We start from the raw sequence: 20,695 nt of genomic DNA, 5'->3' as shown, positions 1-20,695 counted from the left end.
CAGAGCTTATCTTGACTTCTGGCCTCTTAACTCATGTCTTTCCTGTGATGTGTATTGCAGGTGTATAGACCGTTATCTTACATTTCCAAAAATCTCTAAACATCTAAAGTTTTTTCTTCATTTTGCACCCAAATTTGACCTGGCCTGCTGACTCTCGTGAAATTAAATATAGTCACTTCTTTCTTAGCTTAATGTGATACTCATAATTTCCACTCTACAAAGTATGTATATGCTTGCTTACGGCGTTCTGTACCAGACCCTGGTGGAGATGTTTTATAAATATGGGATAAATAACCGTCAATTTTCTAATATCTGAAAAATTCAGAATTCCTAATATATCTGTTCCTAAAAGTTTCAGATACGAAATTGTGGCCCAGTAGCTGTTTGAGATTAAAATCAGATCGGATCAGCAGGTGGTCTTATATCTACATGCACTGGGTCCTGTGGTAGAAAAGAAAAAGTAATAGCATAAGAAAGGTTTTTGCATTTTTAAGGTGCTTGCATTGAAATGCCTTGGTTTGTTGTTTACCTGGAAGACAAGCGGCATGAAGCAAGATTGTAAATTCCTGGAGGGCAGTGGCCATAAATGCTTTGCACCCCTATTAGTAGAGTATTGCTAATGACGAGGTTTATTTCAGAGGACAGACTGTCTCCAGTCCATCTAGGAGAAGGCTGGAGTTCACCTTTGTAGAGCTCAGTTGTCATCGACAGTGGAACCAAAATTCCCATCACACTGCGGGGCAGATGGCAAACACAATGGCACTCCTTGTTAAACACTGTGTCTGAGCTACTGACTGCACAGGACTGGGGAAAGAGCTGTTGCTGCTTGGGACACCTTCCGATGGCTCTTGAGGAAGAGGGTCCAGCCCGGGCCATCCAAGTCTGGGGCCAATCAAGCTTGGGCAAGGAGTAGATAACTTATACCACCTTAAGTACTGTTGAGATTTAGTTAATTTCAATATTTTTTGAGTCGATATTTTAAAAATTTGTTTCACTCCCTCCATGGTTTCTCCAAAAGTTACACAGTTATTTCTTAGTCTTAAGTAATGGAAATGTTCAGGTCTTAACGGAGTGACTGACTCCTTTCACTCTCAAGTGAAGGAACATCACCTTGCAGTGGCATCTATGAATTCCACAATGCCATAGACAAGTAACCAAGTAGATGACCTGTTTCTTGTGGTTGCTAGTGGGCTAATAGAAAACATCCAAACTCTGGCCATTTAAATTACATGTGCACAAAGACAAAATGTTACTTTAACCGTTGTTCACTGTTACAAGCAGTGTTTCTTGCCTCAAAGAAGAGTAGTATCTAATAAGAGCATATCACTGTGTAAACGTTCAGTACTGCAAGTGTAGGGTAAATTGAAGACCTAAAAAAGACCCTTGATGCATTTTATTAGCTAAGCAACGTATCTCCACTGGAAGGATTCCCCTCCTTCTGTATCACCTGCTTCACTTTCCTTCTCACAGCACTGGCTCTGTGAACCTTCATCCCAGTCACTGATGTGTTCTGGTCGTGCTTAATTCATGATCTGAATTCTAGCCCAAGGTGCCTTTGTGCAGCTCGCTCAAGACTTTAGTGCCTGCGTGCAGGGAAATGCCAAGCCGGGATTACAGTTACTTCTCTAATTCAAACAAAACTGCCTACTCTGGGTTTTATATTTACAAAATTGCTGTCCCTGAAGGTTAATATTAGTTTTCCGTAGCAGATGATTTCTCTTTCTGTCTCATCTTCTTTACTGTTATTAGGTTATCTTCCTTCAGAAGAAGAAACAGGGCACGCTATCTATATTTTCTATTTTCCTTTCAGGAAAATGGTACAAAATACCATTCCATGAAATTTAATACCCCAAAAAAATACATGCAATTTTCAACTAAATATGTTTAAGAGATCCCTTAGATGGTTTGTGGGATAGTAACCATTAAACAAACAGATAAGACCTTTCCATATTTATTTTCTAGTTTTTAATTACACTCTCAATGGCAAAAGTAGATTATTGGTAAGGGAAATGATTCCTATATTAGCTCACCTTTCAATAGGAAGGGATAAGAGAATAGTGATGTTCTATTTTAGTATGTTGCCTTTTGTTTCACAATCTAAAATAAGTTCAGTATTGAAGATTTTAGGAGACTCTTGTTAGTTTTTTTTAATCCTTTTTTGCTAAGAATAGCATAATTATTAACTACAAAGAAAATCTTACCGGTTATCTTTTTCAGTTCTACTTAGATATTGGATTAAATATGAGATTTGGGGAGGGCCATATTAATAGTTTCTAGAGAGGAATTAGAGTTTGTTTTTTATTTTAGCATGTAAAATTTTGACCGTCACAGCAACTAACCCAGACATGGGATGATCTTTGTCATGTTTTCCCTGAGAATACATCTTTTCACAAGGTAGCATATAACAGGATGATGGACAATATTTTTGCACAGAACGGCTTGGGGTGCATACTTTGATGCAGAAGAAACAATTAATTCTTCTTGGAGGGTATTGGGTATGTGGATGAAATTACACGAATAGCCTAAATTGAAGAAGGATTACCTTGTGGGAAAATTTGGAAATGAAGTGGTCTGAGTGGGTAATATGGTACAGCACGGGACAAGGGTCTGAAGAGCGAAGATGCTCATTGTGATCAGGACGGCATAGGATTCTGATGTAAAATATTACTTATGGAAAGTAGTGCACATGAATGCATAATCATTGATTTGTGTCCTGGAAATGGGTAGGATTTATGATTGGGGACATGTTAGCATTATACGTGGGTGCCTAGTTTGCCCACAAATAATTTCCCCTCACCTTATCATCTGTCTGCTTTAATTAGATACTGGCTGGGCAAACATATTATAATTTAGGTGAAGTATCACTTTCTTGTATATTTTAATGTAAGGATTAAGTGAGACCAAAGCCAAGATAAGAATTTCATTAAAATGTGTCATATCAAATTTCACCTTGAGAAATTAGAATCTAGAATGTATACTCAGTAGAAGTAATGAAATTTATTTGCCAATGCTAAGAAGGAACGCTGTCTTCCTTCTGACAATACAACGTTTTCAACAGCCACCAGGCTGTGATAATTCTCTGGTGACTTGAGCAAAATCCAGTGTTACCTTGTGAGATAAATTATCTAATATTCTTCCCTCTTATAAATAAACCTCATGATTGAAGCATACATTTGGAGAGTAAGGACATTTGAGGTAAGGACATTCTGTAGTCATTTCTTCTTGTACCTGCCTCACTGAAGTCTTTAATCTGAGATATTAACGAAGTGGATGTTGCATTTTAAGGTGCTAAGTATATTACTGAAGAGTATAGGCAAACAATAAACTGGAGGGAAAATGCCCTTTGAACTAATTTGAAGAGTATTAGCCTATAGTGAATGACTGTTCTGTGTTCAGCCCTGGGCTGGAGCAGATAAAAAAACTCTGAGAGTCTCAAGAAAAGCCTTGTCTTGTTTCCTTTAGGCCGGAGCCCAAGCAGGAGGTGAGATAACTTAGGCTGTAGCTTTTATTCGGACAATTGAGATGAAGATAACCCAGAGCCGGTGTCAGAGCTAGCAAGTACTGAGCACCACCACTCTTTCCTCTAGTTTATGTCCTCTCCCCTTTCAGATGCTCAGTGTCTTCCTGCTTTTTCCGTCTCCCTTCTCCAGTCGAGTTAGGAAGAAACGTGATATACCCAAGATAGGAAAATGGGCAATTTTGGATGATGGTTTCAGACACAGACTTGGAATTCTATTAAGATGAAATTGAATCTTAGCTCTACAAATGTGGAACATGGCTCTTCCCTCTAAGCCTCAGCTCCCATCTCTATTATGGGAACAATGATAGAATTACTTTAAGGCGGGTAATCTAAGAATATGAGCACCTCTAAAGCGTCGTGTACAATACCTCCTGTAAGCAGCAGGGAGTAGGGGAAGAATCTTTTGTCAGTCCTTACAAGTTATAATTGTTCTTTTGTCTAAGCTGAATGGAGTGGTATCTGTTTTTCATCATGTTGGCAATATTGAGCCAACTTCTTTCTAGCCTTCTCCTTCTATCTTTCTTTATAGATTGCTAGTATAAAGGATCTAGAACCTAATTCCATGAAGTTCACTCCCTTCTCACGAACAAATTCAGATATAACTCTGCCCTGTTCCTTGCAGTTAGGGTTTCCAGGGTTTCCAATCCCAACTGGCACAGGTTTCCCAACATGTGCCAGCACCCAAGACTTCTGTGGGGACCACTAAGAGTGGGAGTCACAGCAGGTCCTGTACATGGATCATACATCAACAAGTGTTTATTGATCATCTACTGTGTGATAGCACCATGTGAAAACCTCGCTGTCTCTCAGGGTTAACAGGAAAGGATTTAGAGGATGGCATGTTCAGACAGAACATAGAAATGAACCTTACTTCCCAGGACATTGGGAAAGAGGAGTCGTAAGTAAATAAATCTCATGTCTTGGGGACTAGATCCAGACAGACTTTATACATTTAACCTGTATAATGTGTAGTGGCAATCTGTATTGGTCATGACTGATTGTAGATACAGCAGAATAAGAATTAACTAAAAATGAGGAAACATTTCTAAATTTAAAAGGAAAAGTTGGATTAATAACAAAGCACTCCTCATTGACATTCACACAGGATACTTCACAGGCTTTTGAAAAATCCTACATTCTTAAATACCTCTATCTTTTATAAAACTCATATATATGAGTTGAGCAATAACAAAGACACATTGAAAGTGGATATTGAGCGGTTGCTAAGCTCATTAACTAGCTAAATGATTATCCCATCACAGAAACATCCCAGGTCTTGATTCAAATTTGTGTCTCAACAAAATTACAAATTACAACCTTAAACCTATCATAACCTTTTAAGATTCACTCATGAATGGTTAAAACCAGCAATGTTAAATCTGTGAATGCCAAGGGTCTACTGTAATAAGAGACATTCATGTGAATAGCTTACCTTATGGGTAATTATCACAGAGAACAGTAACAATTATGTATCTCATTAAACAAGTGCCTAATTAATGTTGTAAATTTCGCTTGATTACAACACAGTCTTTAGAGTTGTTGCTCATGTAGCACATCAGCACTCTCGGAGTTATTAAAATGAAGGGAAAGGGAAAATCGACTTTTTGGTCACACTTCTAGTAATATTTTACAATTTTCTTTCAGAAGGTATTAAATAAATAGGAATGTAATATACTTTATGCCTTAAGGAATCCATATTTGATGAATTATGTATGGTAGCCATTTATTCATGTGTTACTCCTTTAGTATAGTGAAATCATCTCTATGGAATTGGACTCAGTCAGTAGAACAAAGTAAGCAATTGGATATTATAGCTGTGAAACTCCGGTATTGACGGCCATCTGTGATGAAGTGTTTATTGAGCACTTACTAGGTACTAGTATCATGCCACATTCCAGATTGTGTCAATGACTTCTCATTCTACTTACCTCCCTACACATTTCTCCAAAATAGAGTAATTATGATAAAATGGAAGGTACAGTGTTTGTTTTTTTAATATTCAACTTCACTAAGATATAACTTATATAATACTGTGCTCCATTTTAAGTATACAGTTTGAAATGCTTTGCCAAATGTATACATTCATGTAAACACTACCGCAATCAAGAACATTTCTGTGACCCAAATAATTTGTCCTACACACCCTCCACCTCCATCCTCCTAACGCCTCCTGCCTCAGGCAGCCATTACTGTGATTTCTTTTTTTTTTTTGTTAATGTTTATTTATTCTTGAGACAGAGACAGAGCGGGGAACAGGGGAGGGGCAGAGAGAGAGGGAGACACAGAATCTGAAACAGGCTCCAGGCTCTGAGCTGTCAGCACAGAGCCTGACACGGGGCTCGAACTCACGGACTGCAAGATCATGACCTGAGCCGAAGTCGGACGCTTAACCGACTGAGCCACCCAGGCGCCCCAGCCATTACTCTGATTTCTATCACAGTACGTAAGTTATGCTTTAAAAATAAAAATAAAAAGAACTTCACATAAAGAGAATAACAGTGTGCTCCTTCTGTGCCCAATTTCTTTTGCTCAGCATAATATTCTTGAGATCCATGTTGTTGCATGTATAAATTTCCTTTCATGGCTGTGTAGTATCCCATTTATAAATATACCTGATTTGTTATTCGTTCAACTTTCGAGGGCTATTTTCATTCAGGTTTTGGGATTTTATGAATAAAAATCTTCAGTTTCTTTTTTTAAAATAATATTTTTGGTTTCAGCACCAGGATTATGCTGATCTTATAAAAGGAGTTACCAAAGCGGGGTTTTTGTTGTTGTTGTTTTTGGGTTTTTTTTGGGGGGGGGGTTGGTTTTTCCCCCTCATTTGTAGGAGGAATTAAGATGCCTTTAATTGTTTGCTAGAATTTACCAGTGATCCCATCTGGGACTGGAGTTTCTCTATGATAAGGATTTTAATTGTGTCTTTCAAAACATTTATCCATTTCATCTAGGTTTTTGAAATTGTCATCAAATATTCGTAACACATCTTTTTTATTCTTTTAACTTATATGAGATCATTTGTACTGTTATCTTTTTCATCTTGATATTGGTTTGTGTTTTTCTCTTTTTTTCTTAGTAGGGGTTTTCCAATTTTTTTAATCTTTTTAAAAGACCAGCTTTTTGGGTTTCATTAATTTTGTTCAATGTTTGCCCATTTTTTATTGATTTTTCACTATTTGTTATTCTTTCTTTCAACTTCCATTGGATTTAATTTGCTCTTTTTTTTCCCAGCTGCTTGAAGAAGTTTAGATCATTAATTTAAGACCTCTCTTCTTTCTAATACAAGGATTTAAAGCTATAAACTTTTCTTTAACCAATTCTTTTTTCAAAATCCAGAAGTTTGGTAGTTTATAATTTTATTTTCATTCAATTGAAAATACTTTCTAGCTTCCCTTATTATTTCTTCTTTGGCCATTGAGTTATTTAGAAGCATGTTGTTTAGTTTCTGAATATTTTTGAGTTTTCCAACTATGTCTTTTGTTACTGATGCTCACTAAGTTCTGTTATTTAATATATATCTATATATTACATATATATATATATACATAACATATATATTATGTGTGTGTGTGTGTGTGTGTGTGTGTGTGTGTGTGTAGGATTTCAAAACCTGTAAATATTTGAGACTTTTACTGCACAGCTATGGTCTATCTTACTGAATGTTCCACGTGCACTAAACAAATGTATATTCTACTGTAGTTGAGTGTAGTATTTTAAAATGTCAAGTCACACTGACTGGTCATGTCATTCAAGTATTCTTTATATGTAATGATTTTCAGTTTACATTTTTATCAGTTATTGAGAGTAGAGTGGTATTTCCAACTATATTTGTGGATGTGTCTGTTTCCCCTTTCAGTTCTGTTATTCATGTGTTTTTATTGGGTATACACACATTAAGATATTATACTATGTTGTCCTGATAAGTTGATCCTGTTATCATTATGAAAGATTCTTCTTTGTCTTTGGTATTTTTGTATTGCAGTCACTTTGATATTATTATAGCCACTGAAGTTTAAACTTTTCTTTAATGAATCATGTTTTCATGGTATGTGTTTTTCTATTCTCTTACTTTAACCTGACTATGTCTTTATATTTAAAATGCATTTCAGGGGGACCTGGGTGGCTCAGTCAGTTAAGCGTCCAACTTCGGCTCAGGTGATGATCTCACGATTTGTGAGTTCGAGCCCCGCATCAGGTTCTGTGCTGACACTCAGAGCCTGGAGGCTGCTTCGGATTCTGTGCCTCATTTGCTCTCTGTCCCTCCCAACTTGTGCTCTGTCTCTGTCTCTCGAAAATAAATAAAAACAAAATTAAAATTCATTTCACAAAGCTAACATCTAGTTGAGTTGCTGCTTTACCTAGTCTGAAAATCCCTGACTTGGATAGCAATCTTTAGGTCTATTCTTATTAAATATATTTATTGCCATGGTTGGGCTTAAGTTTACCACCTTATTATTTGCTTTTATTTGTCCCATCAGTTCTTTGTTCCTTTTCCTTTCTTTTCCTATCTTCTTTTAAATTAACTGAGAGTTTTTAGCATTTTTTATCTCTTCTATTGAATATTAGCTGTACCTCTTTGTTTTAGTTTTTTTAGTGACCTCTCTGGGTTTTGGCATATGCCTTTTTTAAAATTTTTTATTTAAAAAATTTTTTAATGTTTTTATTTTTGAGAGAGAGAGAGACAGAGCATGAGTGGGATAGGGGCAGAGAGAGGAGGGAGACACAGTATCTGAAGCAGGCTCCAGGCTCTGAGCTGTCAGCACAGAGCCCAAACACAGGGCTTGAACCCGTGAATCATGAGATCATGACCTAAGCCACAGTTGGATGCTTAACTGACTGAGCCACCCAGACACCCCAGCATATGCATTTTTAATCTGTCACTGTCTACCCTTAATATAAATACTCCTCATGTATCCTGTAAGAACTTGAACACAATCTGTACCTCAATTTCCGCCTTCCCTTCCTTAGTATTCTTGCATATTTTATTTCTCCATTGTTACGAACCTGACAATATATTCTTACTATTTTTGTTTTACACTATAAGTATCTTTTTTAAAATTTAAGAATTGATGAAGTTTTTTTTTTTTTTTTGGAATCAGTTTTATTCAACTCAAAGTACTTTCCCATAACATTATTTATGGTACAGGTCTGCTGATAACAACTTTTCTTAGCTTTTGCTTGTCCGAAAATTTCTTTATTAATCTTTGTTTTAAAATATTTTTGTGGGATATGGAATTGTAGTTTGACTTTGTTTGTTGGTTTACTCAGTGCTTTAGTATTTTTAGCTTCATGTCTTCTGACCTTCACCTTTTTCTGTGAATAGCCAGTGATAATTCTTATCTTTTATTTCTTACTTTTCCTCCGACAATATCTTAGATTTTCTTTGTCATTGTTTTCAGCAATTTGAGTTTGAAATGTATTAGAGTAGTTTTCTTTATGTTTACCTTTATTGGAATTCATTGAGCTTCTTAGAACTATAGATGTATTTTCATCTAATTTAGAACTTTTAACAGCTCTTCAAATACCGTTTTCCTGTCTTTCCTTCCTTCTGTGATTCCAGTTACACAAATGATAGATTTCTTGATATTATTCCACAGATCCACCAAAGCTATGTTCTTTTTCAGCTGTTTCCCCCATCTCCTTGTATGGATAATTTCTATCTTCAAATGCATTAATCTTTTCTTTTGCAATGTCTATTAAGGCCATGCAGTGACTTTTTTCAATTTAGATACTGTATTTTTTCAGTTCTAGAAGTTCTTTTCAGTTCTTTAATAGTTTTGATTCTCATATTATATTCATATTTTAAATATCCTTATACGTATTTATTTTTTTATGTTTATTTATTTTGAGAGAGAGAGAGAGAGAGAGAAAGCATGAAGAGGGGAGGGGCAGACAGAGTGGGAGAGAGGAATCCCAAGCAGGCTCTGCACTGTCAGGGTGGAGCTTGACCCAGGGACCCATGCCCAATGCAGGGCCTAAACTCATGAACCATGAGATCATGACCTGAGTTCAAGTCAGATGCTTAACCGATTGAGTCACCCAGGGCATCCCTCCTTACACATATTATAATAAGTGTTTAAAAGTTACGGTCTATTTGGGGCGCCTGGGTGGCGCAGTCGGTTAAGCGTCCGACTTCAGCCAGGTCACGATCTCGCGGTCCGTGAGTTCGAGCCCCGCGTCGGGCTCTGGCTGATGCTCAGAGCCTGGAGCCTGTTTCCGATTCTGTGTCTCCCTCTCTCTCTGCCCCTCCCCCGTTCATGCTCTGTCTCTCTCTGTCCCAAAAATAAATAACGTTGAAAAAAAAGTTACAGTCTATTAAATCCATATGTGTCATACTGGGTTTTGTTTCTATTGACTTATTTTGTCTCCTTTTTTTTCAAGTTCAGTATGTTTTAATTGGATCCTGGACATTGTGAATGTTATATTATCAATTATTTGAATTTTGCTATCATTCCTTAATAAGAATTGGGTTATTTTTCTGGCAGTCAGTTAATTGACTTTAAGATCAACTTGATCTTCTGGAAGCTTGTTTTTAAGTTTTGTTAGGGTGGTTCTGGAAACACTCTGTGTCCTAGAGCTATTTTAGCCTTACTTTTAAAGCATGACCTTGGGTTCTCTACTGAATGTCTCACATGTCCAATGAGGATTCTCCTTCTCTTCAATACCCTGTCCCACAGATTACAGTACCTCAGCTTGCCTGAGTGCTGAAGTCTGTGCCCTCAGCTCAGCAGTGCTTTTCTTGGGTTTTCTCTTTCCAAATGAGCAGAAAAATCAGATAGTCTCCAGGACTGTTAGAGGATCACCGGTGTGTGTGTGTGTGTGTGTGTGTGTGTGTGTGTGTGTGTTTCTATTATCTGAGTTCCAGTCCTGTGCAGCACAGTTATCTGGTCTGCAAACGAAAACTGTTGTTTTCAAACAGTTGCAAACAGGTCTATAAACTGAAACTGCAAAGTCTGAAAACTGTCGTTTCATACATTTTGCCCAGTTTTCTAGTGACTTATGGCAGAAGGGCTAGTCTGGTATTAGTTCTCCATCATGACTGGAAGCAGAAGTAAAAATGTATCATTTTTCATTATAAGGAAGAAGCATTAGAGCCAGAAAGTCTACATGACTAGCAAGTGAGGAAAGTGCCTATGGATTGTAGCTCAATAGAAGTTGTTACAAGGTAGTACATGCCTGTAGGGAAATCAAAATACGTGTTAGAGATTCAGAGTAGCCCAAGGCTTTCTAGGAAAAACTGGAAGAGTAATAGAATGATATATGCTATGATTCCATTAGTTAAATATCATGAGTTAATTCATACCTGTATATTAAGCACCAAACATAAGTAAGGTATTATGCAAGACAGTTTTCAGTATACTAGTGATTAACCTTTTTTTTTTTTTTTAAGTCAGATATTCAACATTTCAGGTAGTTCGGGGAGTAGCAGAAATAGAACACATGTACCCACCCACCATTAGATTAAATTAAAACCCTTTATGTCTCTTGTCAGAAATTGGACAGCTGTACTATGCAGAGGCAAGGGTAGCATGCTCTCTACAACCCTGATCCTGATCCCTACGATGTGTGGGGCTTCTGTTCATAGAACTTGGTTAAATATTATATTACACAATTCATGGGCTCACAGGAGGGATAGTGGTTTGGTAGTGAATGTTTACAACACTGGATAGAAAAAAAGGAACTTACACATATGCTTGTCATCCCTTCTGTAAAGTGAAGATTATTTATAGTGTCCAGGCACCATTTCTTCCTGTTCAGGTCTAGAAACTCTCTTGTTTTTATTTTCAAATGTACCACTTCTGGCTAATTTTATGTCTCCTATTAAAAAAAAAAAAATGTTAACAGTGCTATTATAACTCCTAAAGCAAGCCATGGCTCTTTGAAATCTCTTTATATTGAAACAAAACAGATTTTCTTGCCTCTGTAATTCCCTAATACTATTAATTAACACTGGTTATAGTGTTACTATTGATGCTGCATCGTTCATTGTGCCCTCCATGAACACTGGCTTCCAAGGACTTAAAGTTTGTTACTGTGTTTCACTGACAACGATCAGATACAAGTATACCCTGAGTGTTCAGGAAAATGTGAACGATTATTATTTTCTGGTCATACTAAATTCACCAGTTGGAATTTTATAGCATAAACATGGAACAGCTCATATTCCAACCAAACCTTTCTTGAACTCTTGAGGCTCTGATCTCTGTATTTCTAGATTGTGGACTCCTTCAGTATCGACTGCACCCTTGATTTCTACACCCTGCACCAGCAGGAAGAAAGGCACTCGCCCCTTCTATAGGGAAGCTTCTAACTGCCCTGTCTCTTTCCATTAGATACAGCACTGATGTAGAATATTTCTCAATGACCAGTACTGTTTTTTGATGTTTATTTTATTTGAGAGAGAGACAGAGCACGAGTATGGAGGGGCGAGAAGGAGGGAGACACAGAATCTGAAGCAGGCTCCATCCAGTCTCTGAGGGTCAGCACAGAGCCCAACATGGGGCTCGAACCCACGAAGTGCGAGATCATGATCTGAGCTGACGTGTCTAACCGACTGAGCCACCCAGGCGCCCTCAATTACCAGTATTGATACAAGGGGAATAGCAACTGGGATCATGTAAAACAACAAACAAACAAGATGCTAGTTTTAATTTTAGGAGTTCCCCCCCCCCAAATCTATTTTTCTTGGACCAGGACCAGGTACATAATTTATGAGGCACAGTGCAAAGTGAAAATGCAGAGCCTCTTGTTGAAAACTATACATGTCAGATGGTGATAACCAAGGGGTCAGAGGCTTGCCCTTGCTGAGACGGATCCTCCAGCCACCTGCCAGAAGTACCGTGATGCAGGCAGGGGCATGCGCTCCTGACCCCAGCCTTCCCTGGACCAGCACTCAGGCCCCTGCCAGATCAGAGAATGGCAGAGTCACTGGACAGGGACAGGGAGAGGAAAGCAAGGGGGATCTGGAACATCACGGTAAGGAAGTGGCAGCCGAGAACCAAATCAAACACAAGCATCAGGAGAGGACAAGCTTGAGTGAGGCCACAGGTCACCGAGTCATGCTCCATTGTTTCATTAGACTACTTATAAAACATGGATTCACAATAAATATTAAGAAATCTTAAGATGGCAACCACAGAGCATTAAGCCCCCAAATGGGTCCTGAACGCAAGGCCCTGTGTGACTGGTCACACATCCATGAAACTGGACATTTACCAGGATGTGTGGTCAATTATCACATAGTCACGCATGTGGGACGCACCCTAGAATCAAGCAGAATATGACAGGAGGAACATACATGGTGGACATGATTTATAATTCGGATAACCTTAACATGGGATATCAAGAATTGATAGTTTAGAGTTTAGTAAATTCATCAGTTAACTGCTAACTTCCTACTGTTGCCGAACCACAGGCCAGGGTGTGGAGGTGGAAGAGGATGGCCAGGAAGGCTCATTCTTTACTGGGGTTGAAAGGTACAGATATCAGATAGAGCAGTGATGTGTGCTATGAAACACACGAACAATAGGCACATTGGAGCAAAGAAATGAATTTTGATGGACCCTATAGGGAAAAAAGGTGACTTCAGTCAGGCCAAGATAGATGGGTAGTATTTCAGCTGTCAGAGGCAAAGGGACGGACCTTCCATGCCGAAAGGACAGCATAAGGAAAGGCAGTGAAGGGAGAGCATTTTGATAGATACGCCCACATGCTGGGACTTTCAGGCATTCTTCTGTTATATTTATGAAACATCTATTTTCCAGACACTGGGTTAGAAGTAGGGGATATAGGATATAGGCTTAGGATTCAGACAGAGCCACGTGTGAATCACAATCCTCCACTTCCAGTTGTGTGACCGGAGACACCTTACTGAACCACTCTGAGCCTCCGTTTCAGTCTTCTGTAAAATAAAAGCATTGGTTTTATAGAAGTTTTAGAGAGACTATAAGTGAGATAATGTTTGTAAATACTCCAACTAGCACCCTCAATGTAGTGAAGGAGACAAGCAAATATAAACAAATAATGGCAATAATATACGCTTTGGGCAAGGCTTCCTGGAAGAGGTAATATATGACCTGGAGGCCAAGGGTAAGGATGCATTATAGGCCAAGGGGAAGCAGAGAGAGATTCTTCCTAGGGTGAGTTTGAAAATGAGGAATCCCCTTTATGATCTGGGCAGGGTTGGGGGCAGAGAGTAGCTGGCAGGACCAGAAGGGTGGCCGTATATATACCTCTATAGAGAAGGACAAAAAATACCTTTCCTTACCACCCCAGACCACTTTTAAAGCCGATTCCAAGTATCAGATTCTTCTGTGCTGAGGCCTCCCTCGGGTAAGATATGAGACCTCTTGCAGCAGATCTTCTGTATGTTTTCTTCCTTCCAGAAGAAGTCTAGAGTCAGGAGAGAGACAGCTCTCAGGAAATGTCGTTGCTCATCCCCTCCGAAGGAACATTTGCTTACCTGGCACACATGTGACGAGACGTGATTGGCTCTTTTAAAAATAGGCTCCTTCATGGTCTGGGTTGATGTGTTTCACCATGTGCTTGGAGCTTTAAAGCGTGTGTCTTGTTCTGTCTTCTTCCTCCAGACCGAACACTTGCCTCTGCAGACTCAGTTCCGAGAAAGAGAGGTGGGCGGCCTCCAGCACTCTGTAAGTAACGGGGTCCTGCCGTGGGGGTCTGCCCAGGTGGAACTGGTGTCTCCCATGCTGACTGAAATGTCATTTGATTTCCACGAAAGTTTATTGTATTCACCTCTCTGCCATCTGAGCATCTATAGTATGATCTTGTCAAGTCCTTGAGCTTGCTTGGCCATTTAGAAGTAGTCAGGGTTTCAGAAACCAATAACTGGGCGGAGGGGTCAGTACCAGAGACATCACAGAGCATCACGGGGGTTCATTTTATGGTGTCAGCCGTGACAGCGTTTCTGACTCTCAGTTGTGTTGGACATGTGGTCAAATACCAATTCATTTCACTATGTCTTTTCCCTAATTCCCCAACTCTGAATCTTGAGGCTTCATTTGGTTTTGTTTTGCCTGTTTGATTTAATTCTCTGCATATTTCATGCATGCTTTCCAAGCTTGAGCCTTGCTGAGGGACTCCCAGGAGTTTACAACCTTGTTCTTCCCTAGTTTAACTGATACCAGTTCCAAATCTCGAAACCTGAAACTGACCATCATCCCCGTTAGTCATAATTTTCTATTTAGCAGATGTTGTGACTCTTATCCAGGTATTGTAAGCAACAAATGACTGGAAAATGGTAAGAAGTTGAACTTGACCTTGCCATTCAGTAGCCTGTGGGATAATGAATCAGAGACACAGACTCTAATGAATCGAGTTCTTGCCTGTTTTGACCAAGTGCTAGAAAGATGCAAACATCTGCTCTGCTAACATAAGCAATATTTGAATTTTTAGAATGGGCTAAGTCGCAGGAGAGTGGACTATGAAGATGAGAATCTTGTGGGGGAAGCTGGGATCCAGCAGATGTGCCCCCTTTACAATCAGATATTCCAGAAAGACCGGAGCCCGGGCAAGCATCGTCAAAGCAACGACCCTGAGAGAGTGTACATCAACCCGCGAGAACATTATGTGTGATTCACTCTTTTTTTTCCCAGTGGACGTCCTAACGAAATGTTCGATCTTCGACTGGGGAGAGAAACTGAGGACAGTGGTTCTTATGTTATTCTCCCTCGTGTAAAACAATCCCAGTTTATGTGTATCAGAAGTCGCGATGAATGGCTTCGAGCCAATAGCAACTTGGTTTCCTTCATTAAGAGTTTCTTAGCCACCAGCTGTGTTTGTGAACTTGACTCTAGCTTTGTGTGTTCTGTGATGATAGTGTTTAACTACTAACATTTGGCCTACAGTGGCACGTTCATTGAAACATAGAATATCTGCCTGTGATGGCAACAGTGATTCTCCAGAAAGGAAGGCCCCAGCTGGGAGTGTTAACCTTGCAGGGTTTCAGGAAGGCCAGCCTATTTATCTGTAACTCAAGCGAGCAGGAAAAGAAAAAAAAAAAAAAAAAAAAAAGGAGTTCAAAATCCATTTCACTAATTATTTCACTGGGATTTGGCTTTCCCTGATGTGCTTAATGCAATTACAATACCTGTGTACAAACAGGAGGCCTGAGGAAAGAGGCAGAATGTGCTCTTTATCCCAAAAAAACAACAACAGAAAGCAGTTTAAACCTTCAAGCCTGTTGGTTGCTTTCTAAAGTCTTGTGATAATTGTAATATATGTTCCTCCTTGATCACTAAGGTCCTGAGGGATACATATTTTGCGCCGTTCTCTGACCAGTCTCGATTAGCTGTGTGCTAAGACTCTTCTCTTGCCCTGTTGTTGTTCCCACAGTTCTGTTCTTTCCTAGCCAGATTAGCCTATTTCCCACCTATTAAATTCTAAAAGCCTCGTCTAAATGGTGGACAGCCGTGAGCCCTGTCCCTCTTTGCTGTAGTATTGTATATGACAAGCTCAGCTTTCACTTCTGAAATTCCTTTCCAGCTAATCCTCTCCACACAGGCTTCAGCTACCCTCTGCTTCTTCAGACTACTTCTCATCCATGTTTATCTACCTCAGAAAAGCCTGCTGCAAAATCACCGTGAAATAACTCCTGCTCTTAAGAGCCAGGTAGAAAATTGAAAATTAAAAAAAAAAAAAAAAAGGGGCAATATGGCCTATGTGCTAAACCCCCATGTTATCCTTTATCCTCCCCCAGCCCCAAGTTTACCCAGTCAACAAGGGTGAAGAGATGCTAAAAAGCAAATAATATAGTGACAGACTTACCAGTTCATCACTTTGGTGCCCTGCAAATGTCTGTCTTGAGTTTTCTCACTTCCCTTTGCCAATGTATCCTCACTGAGATTGAAGGTAGTAATTATAATGGAGGGAGCAGAGGAGGGGGGCCCAGGTACATGCGCAAATGTCAATCACTCTTTCACATCTTAAGGAAAGCATTGTTTTACTGTGTATTCTGGAAGATGAGAGGTATGTCACAGATATTAAAAACACTACCGACTTGTCACATATTAGGAAAGAATGACATAAGGACTAATAAAATAGTACACATTTCCAACCTAAGTTTCAGGAGGATGGGAGAATATTAACACAGATTTCTAATGAGATACCAAAGACACCTTGTGATTCACGTTGTGCTGGCTCTCGTTCTTGTTTGTATGTTGGTTTCCTTTTTTTTAGTTGCTGTGCTTTTTCGGAAAACTTATCCAGGTCATTCTACCGTCGTCACACATTCTGCCCCTGTTGTCTTGTGTGAGCGACAATTCTGTCAGTAAAGACGCTTAAATTCTAACCCAATGCTGTGGCAATTTAAAAGGCCATAATTGTATGGAATTAAAGGGTAAATTCCAAGGACCGCATTGCTCTATCACTGTCCTACCTCAGTTAGAGTTTACTGCCCTTTGTAGCAAGCTGACACAAAACATATTTGACTTCATTTCCATGAATCCCATCAGTGAATTAGTGTGGCTGAAGGTTCATGAATCCTTGCAACTGTTTTCCAACAGAAAGATGACTCTGGTCAGAGTTCTCCTGGAGAGTGAAGTGTTTTTATAAATACTAGATGTTACAGAGGAGGAGATTCAGTGGGATGTACTTCCTTTAAAAAGCTTTAAAAATGTCTTCCACGTTAGGGATGGTTTCTAAGGTCCCTGCTGAGAAGCAGCTTGTTGAATTAGCATCACAGAAGTTTATATTGAACCTTGAAGGCAGTAAAGAGGTGTCTGTTTGCACTAGATATGGAAGAGCTGGGTTTTCGGAGCCATTTGGCCTGTCTTCAGAGCCGTCCTACCAAGAAGAAGCCCCTATATAATTTTTAACATTCTTGGTGCAGTTCCAGAAAAGAAATTTCAGGGTATAGACACCCCTCTTACAGCCAGCTTGTTCAGTATCCTCTTTGCTTCTCTGTCAGCTGTAATAGTTTTTAACAAACTGGTAGATTCTATAGCTGTTGGCCTTTTCCATGGGTCAGATAAGCTGTATAATTGCTTGTCCTGGTGTCTCCTGTCTGTCCTCTCTGAATACTGAGTGCAACAGAAAAGGAGCTTTAAAGGGTTGGATCAGCCAGTCCCTCAACCAAAAAAACGCCATCCAAAATTAGTCTGTCGATCTCTCAATTTGGAGCTAGACTACTTGTTGATCCCATTTAAATTTGGAAGTTAGACTCTTAAAGGTCAGTGAGTGTTAAAATCCACAGCTGATAGGGGATACTCTTCCCATAACTGGTTTACTAAAACACAATGAAACAGAAATAATCCCCAGAGCGCTTATCCACTTAGGGCCGCAGCTTAACATTTCAACGGGGGGCGTGTGCTGCATCTCAGACACGCAGCCTTTGCCGCCTGTTTTGTAGGCAGCCCAGCTCCGGGAGTGTGCACTGTGGCCACAGGAGTGGGTCCCCAGGTTCTTTGCACACCACTCCAGAGTAAAGCATCTGTACCATCTAGGATCGGCCTGACGTAATGGGATGTGAGTTTAGATTAATTCTCTTCTATGAGGGTTTCTCCTGGCCTTCTTCTGTTTTCTAAGTTTGAAGAAGTCTATGCTCTTTGACTTGTAACAAACTCTTAACCTGTGATAGACCGCCCTGTGGCGGTGGATACTAACGACATGTCCTAGAAACTAAATGAACTGGTTACCTCATTAATTTTTTATGGCCTTATTTACTCATAAGGATAGTACAGTTTCTTTGTCTTCTGAGGATGATTTCCTAAATTCTCTTTCATAGTCATCGAAAATTGACTTTTATTTTTCGTTGTACAGTCTTGCCCTGCACTGGGCTGGTCTCCTCGCACTATTCTTTATATATAATAGAGCCCCCCCTTCAAGGCTCTTATTCCCTGGGGTGTAGAGGACAGACTATTACACCAGGAACCAAAAGAACAGATTCTCCCAACTTCACCCTTTCTAGCCATGGAAACTTAGACAAGCCACTTAATCTCTCTAGGGCATCAGTTGCTCTATCCATAAAGGTTACACCTTCCCTGTCAGCCTCTGAGGAATGTGAGATAGGAAACTGTAAGCTCCTTTCAAACTGAAAACGCCTTCTATTATTCTTCTATGTTGAACCTAAACTTCTAGTGCCCTCACCAGCACTGGGGAGAACCAGGTGGTAACAGGCAAATTTCAGTTTGACCCAATTTGAGTATAGCCAAGTGCAAGTGGGACTTGTACTTTCTTTTACTATAATAACTATTTTGTCTTATGGAAAGCTTGATATCTGGGCCTTAACCTTTTAGGCCTTGTCTAAATTGCAAGCGCATGTTGCTGTATAACCGGTGGCTGCTCTTGGTTTACAGATCACTACACATAACAGTGACATTATTGAGTTTGTAGCATGGTCAGGGCTCCCGGACAAGAATCTTACATGAATCCCCTCACGGATGAGGACCAAACTCTTGTTTTGTCCCCTTTCCAGGGGATGGAAAGGCTCACACTCCTATGAGGCACACCCACAGGTCATGCTAACCACTAGCCGGCTGTTACTTCTTTAAAATCTGCTTTGGGGGAGTGATGCTAGGGAATACATTTTCTTGATTGTTTAATAGACGTGTAAGGAATACGCTGGGGAAAATATATATACGAAATGTTTATTAAGATGAAAGGAAGTGACTATGCTCATTTTTACTTAGTTTCTGAACTTCTCAAGATGCTCAGAAAGGCTCATCTCCATTAGATTAACCATAGCTGCAAAACAAACAACCAAGCAGTTTAAGGCCACTCCATCCAGCTGGTTCGGTTTTAGTGGGGCACCAACTTTAACGCCTCTTCCTTAACTTTGTTCTTTGATACACTGATTGCTCGATTAGTGCGTCCCACCTTTATTGAACTCCCAGGAAAGTAATGGCACTCTTACAGTGGAATAGAGGGAAAACTAGCTAGCTTTGGTAAAAAAAAAAAAAAAAAAAAAAAAGAAGACGACGACAATGAAGAAGAAGAAGAAGAAGAAGAGAAGAAGAAAGAAAGAAGAAGAATAAGAGAAAGAAGAAGAAGAAGAGAGAAGAAGAAAGAAGAAGAAGAAGAGGAGGAGGAGGAGGAGGAAGGTGTGAAGTAGAATGCCAAGTAGGCTGGCAGTGACTCAGCTCTGTGCTTAACTGACAAGGTTCTCATCCTTGTACTGTTGTAGATCTTGGAGGAGGACCAGGGACTTCGAGTTCTTCTGATAAACTAGAAGCTGCTATTAACAAGCCTATTCAACTATAGACTGTGCCTGGGTTAATTTTACTGTACCCATAAGGGTATTTGTGTCTCCTCCATTAAAGAAAATTGTTGGCCACTGGACTTGGCTGGTTTGGCCACTTGCAATTGTTAGGTTGTTTTAGTAGCCTTCAGTAGGTAGAGGTGGGTGAGGCCTGTAGCTCTTCTCCCCCACTCGCCCCCCAACCTCACCAGATGATACTTTACACTGGAATCAGCTTTTAGACCAATTTCTGCCTCATTCATGTTTATAAGCGAGCAGGTATCCTGTACCAGTCAGCCTGTTAAGCTGTAAGCTTGAAAATTGTCCCAATTCTGTTCTTTGGGCAACCCAACAATATCTGATGCAAAGGTTCTACTAGAAGCAAATCAGCAATACTCCAGTGTATTTACTGTCAGGCGACCCCATTCTGTTTTACATGCTAGCGACAGAACAGGTTAGTAATCTAGGAATCCAGGGTCAGTGGGCTGCTGGAGCCTCACACCTGCCGATGGAAAGGCTGGGTGAAGTTCACTGCACTATTTGGCCTTGCTAATTAACACTACTAATTTGACCATTGAAAAGAATTACTTATTAACAAGGTCTCTGGTGTTTAATTACTGATAAAGCTCTTGTGGTAGAAGCCTCTGAAGAGACTGGAGTTTTTCAAATGCTAACAAACCTTTGGAGGATGTTGTTCCTCAAGTAAAATTCTTCAAATGTTAACTAACCATTCCTAGTGTGTATAGTAAGGCTAATAAACATATGCCTAAATAATGTAAATTACATAGAGTGTAACAGGATTTGTTAAGGATTCCTCACGTTATCGTACCTGTTGGCATTTCTCCTTAGTGGCAATCTTTCCTTTCTTGCGGGGGGGGGGGGGGGGGGGGGATTCTGGGGAGGTGGTATTTGAGAGACAGATGGGCAGAGGGGAGAGGGGTCCGCTTAAAATTTGCAGCTGAAAAAATTTTTCCATTCAC

The 20,695-nt window shown here is 39.7% G+C and overlaps 1 protein-coding gene across 1 annotated transcript in view; it reads left to right on the top strand.

The window, feature by feature from the left end:
* NECTIN3 (nectin cell adhesion molecule 3) overlaps positions 1-19,456 on the top strand; it is a 130,564-nt gene extending 111,108 nt beyond the window's left edge. The window contains exons 8-9 of the mRNA XM_030329914.1: positions 14,110-14,172; positions 14,936-19,456. Coding sequence (XP_030185774.1) covers positions 14,110-14,172; positions 14,936-15,115 — 243 coding nt within the window. The 3' untranslated portion in view covers positions 15,116-19,456. The remainder of the gene's footprint in view (positions 1-14,109; positions 14,173-14,935) is intronic.
* The last annotated feature ends 1,239 nt before the right edge of the window (positions 19,457-20,695 follow it).

This window comes from Lynx canadensis, chromosome C2, assembly GCF_007474595.2.
Source record: "Lynx canadensis isolate LIC74 chromosome C2, mLynCan4.pri.v2, whole genome shotgun sequence".
Lineage (NCBI taxonomy): Eukaryota > Metazoa > Chordata > Mammalia > Carnivora > Felidae > Lynx > Lynx canadensis.
Note: the sequence above shows the minus strand (reverse complement) of the source record. Positions and strands in the feature narration are given on the sequence as shown.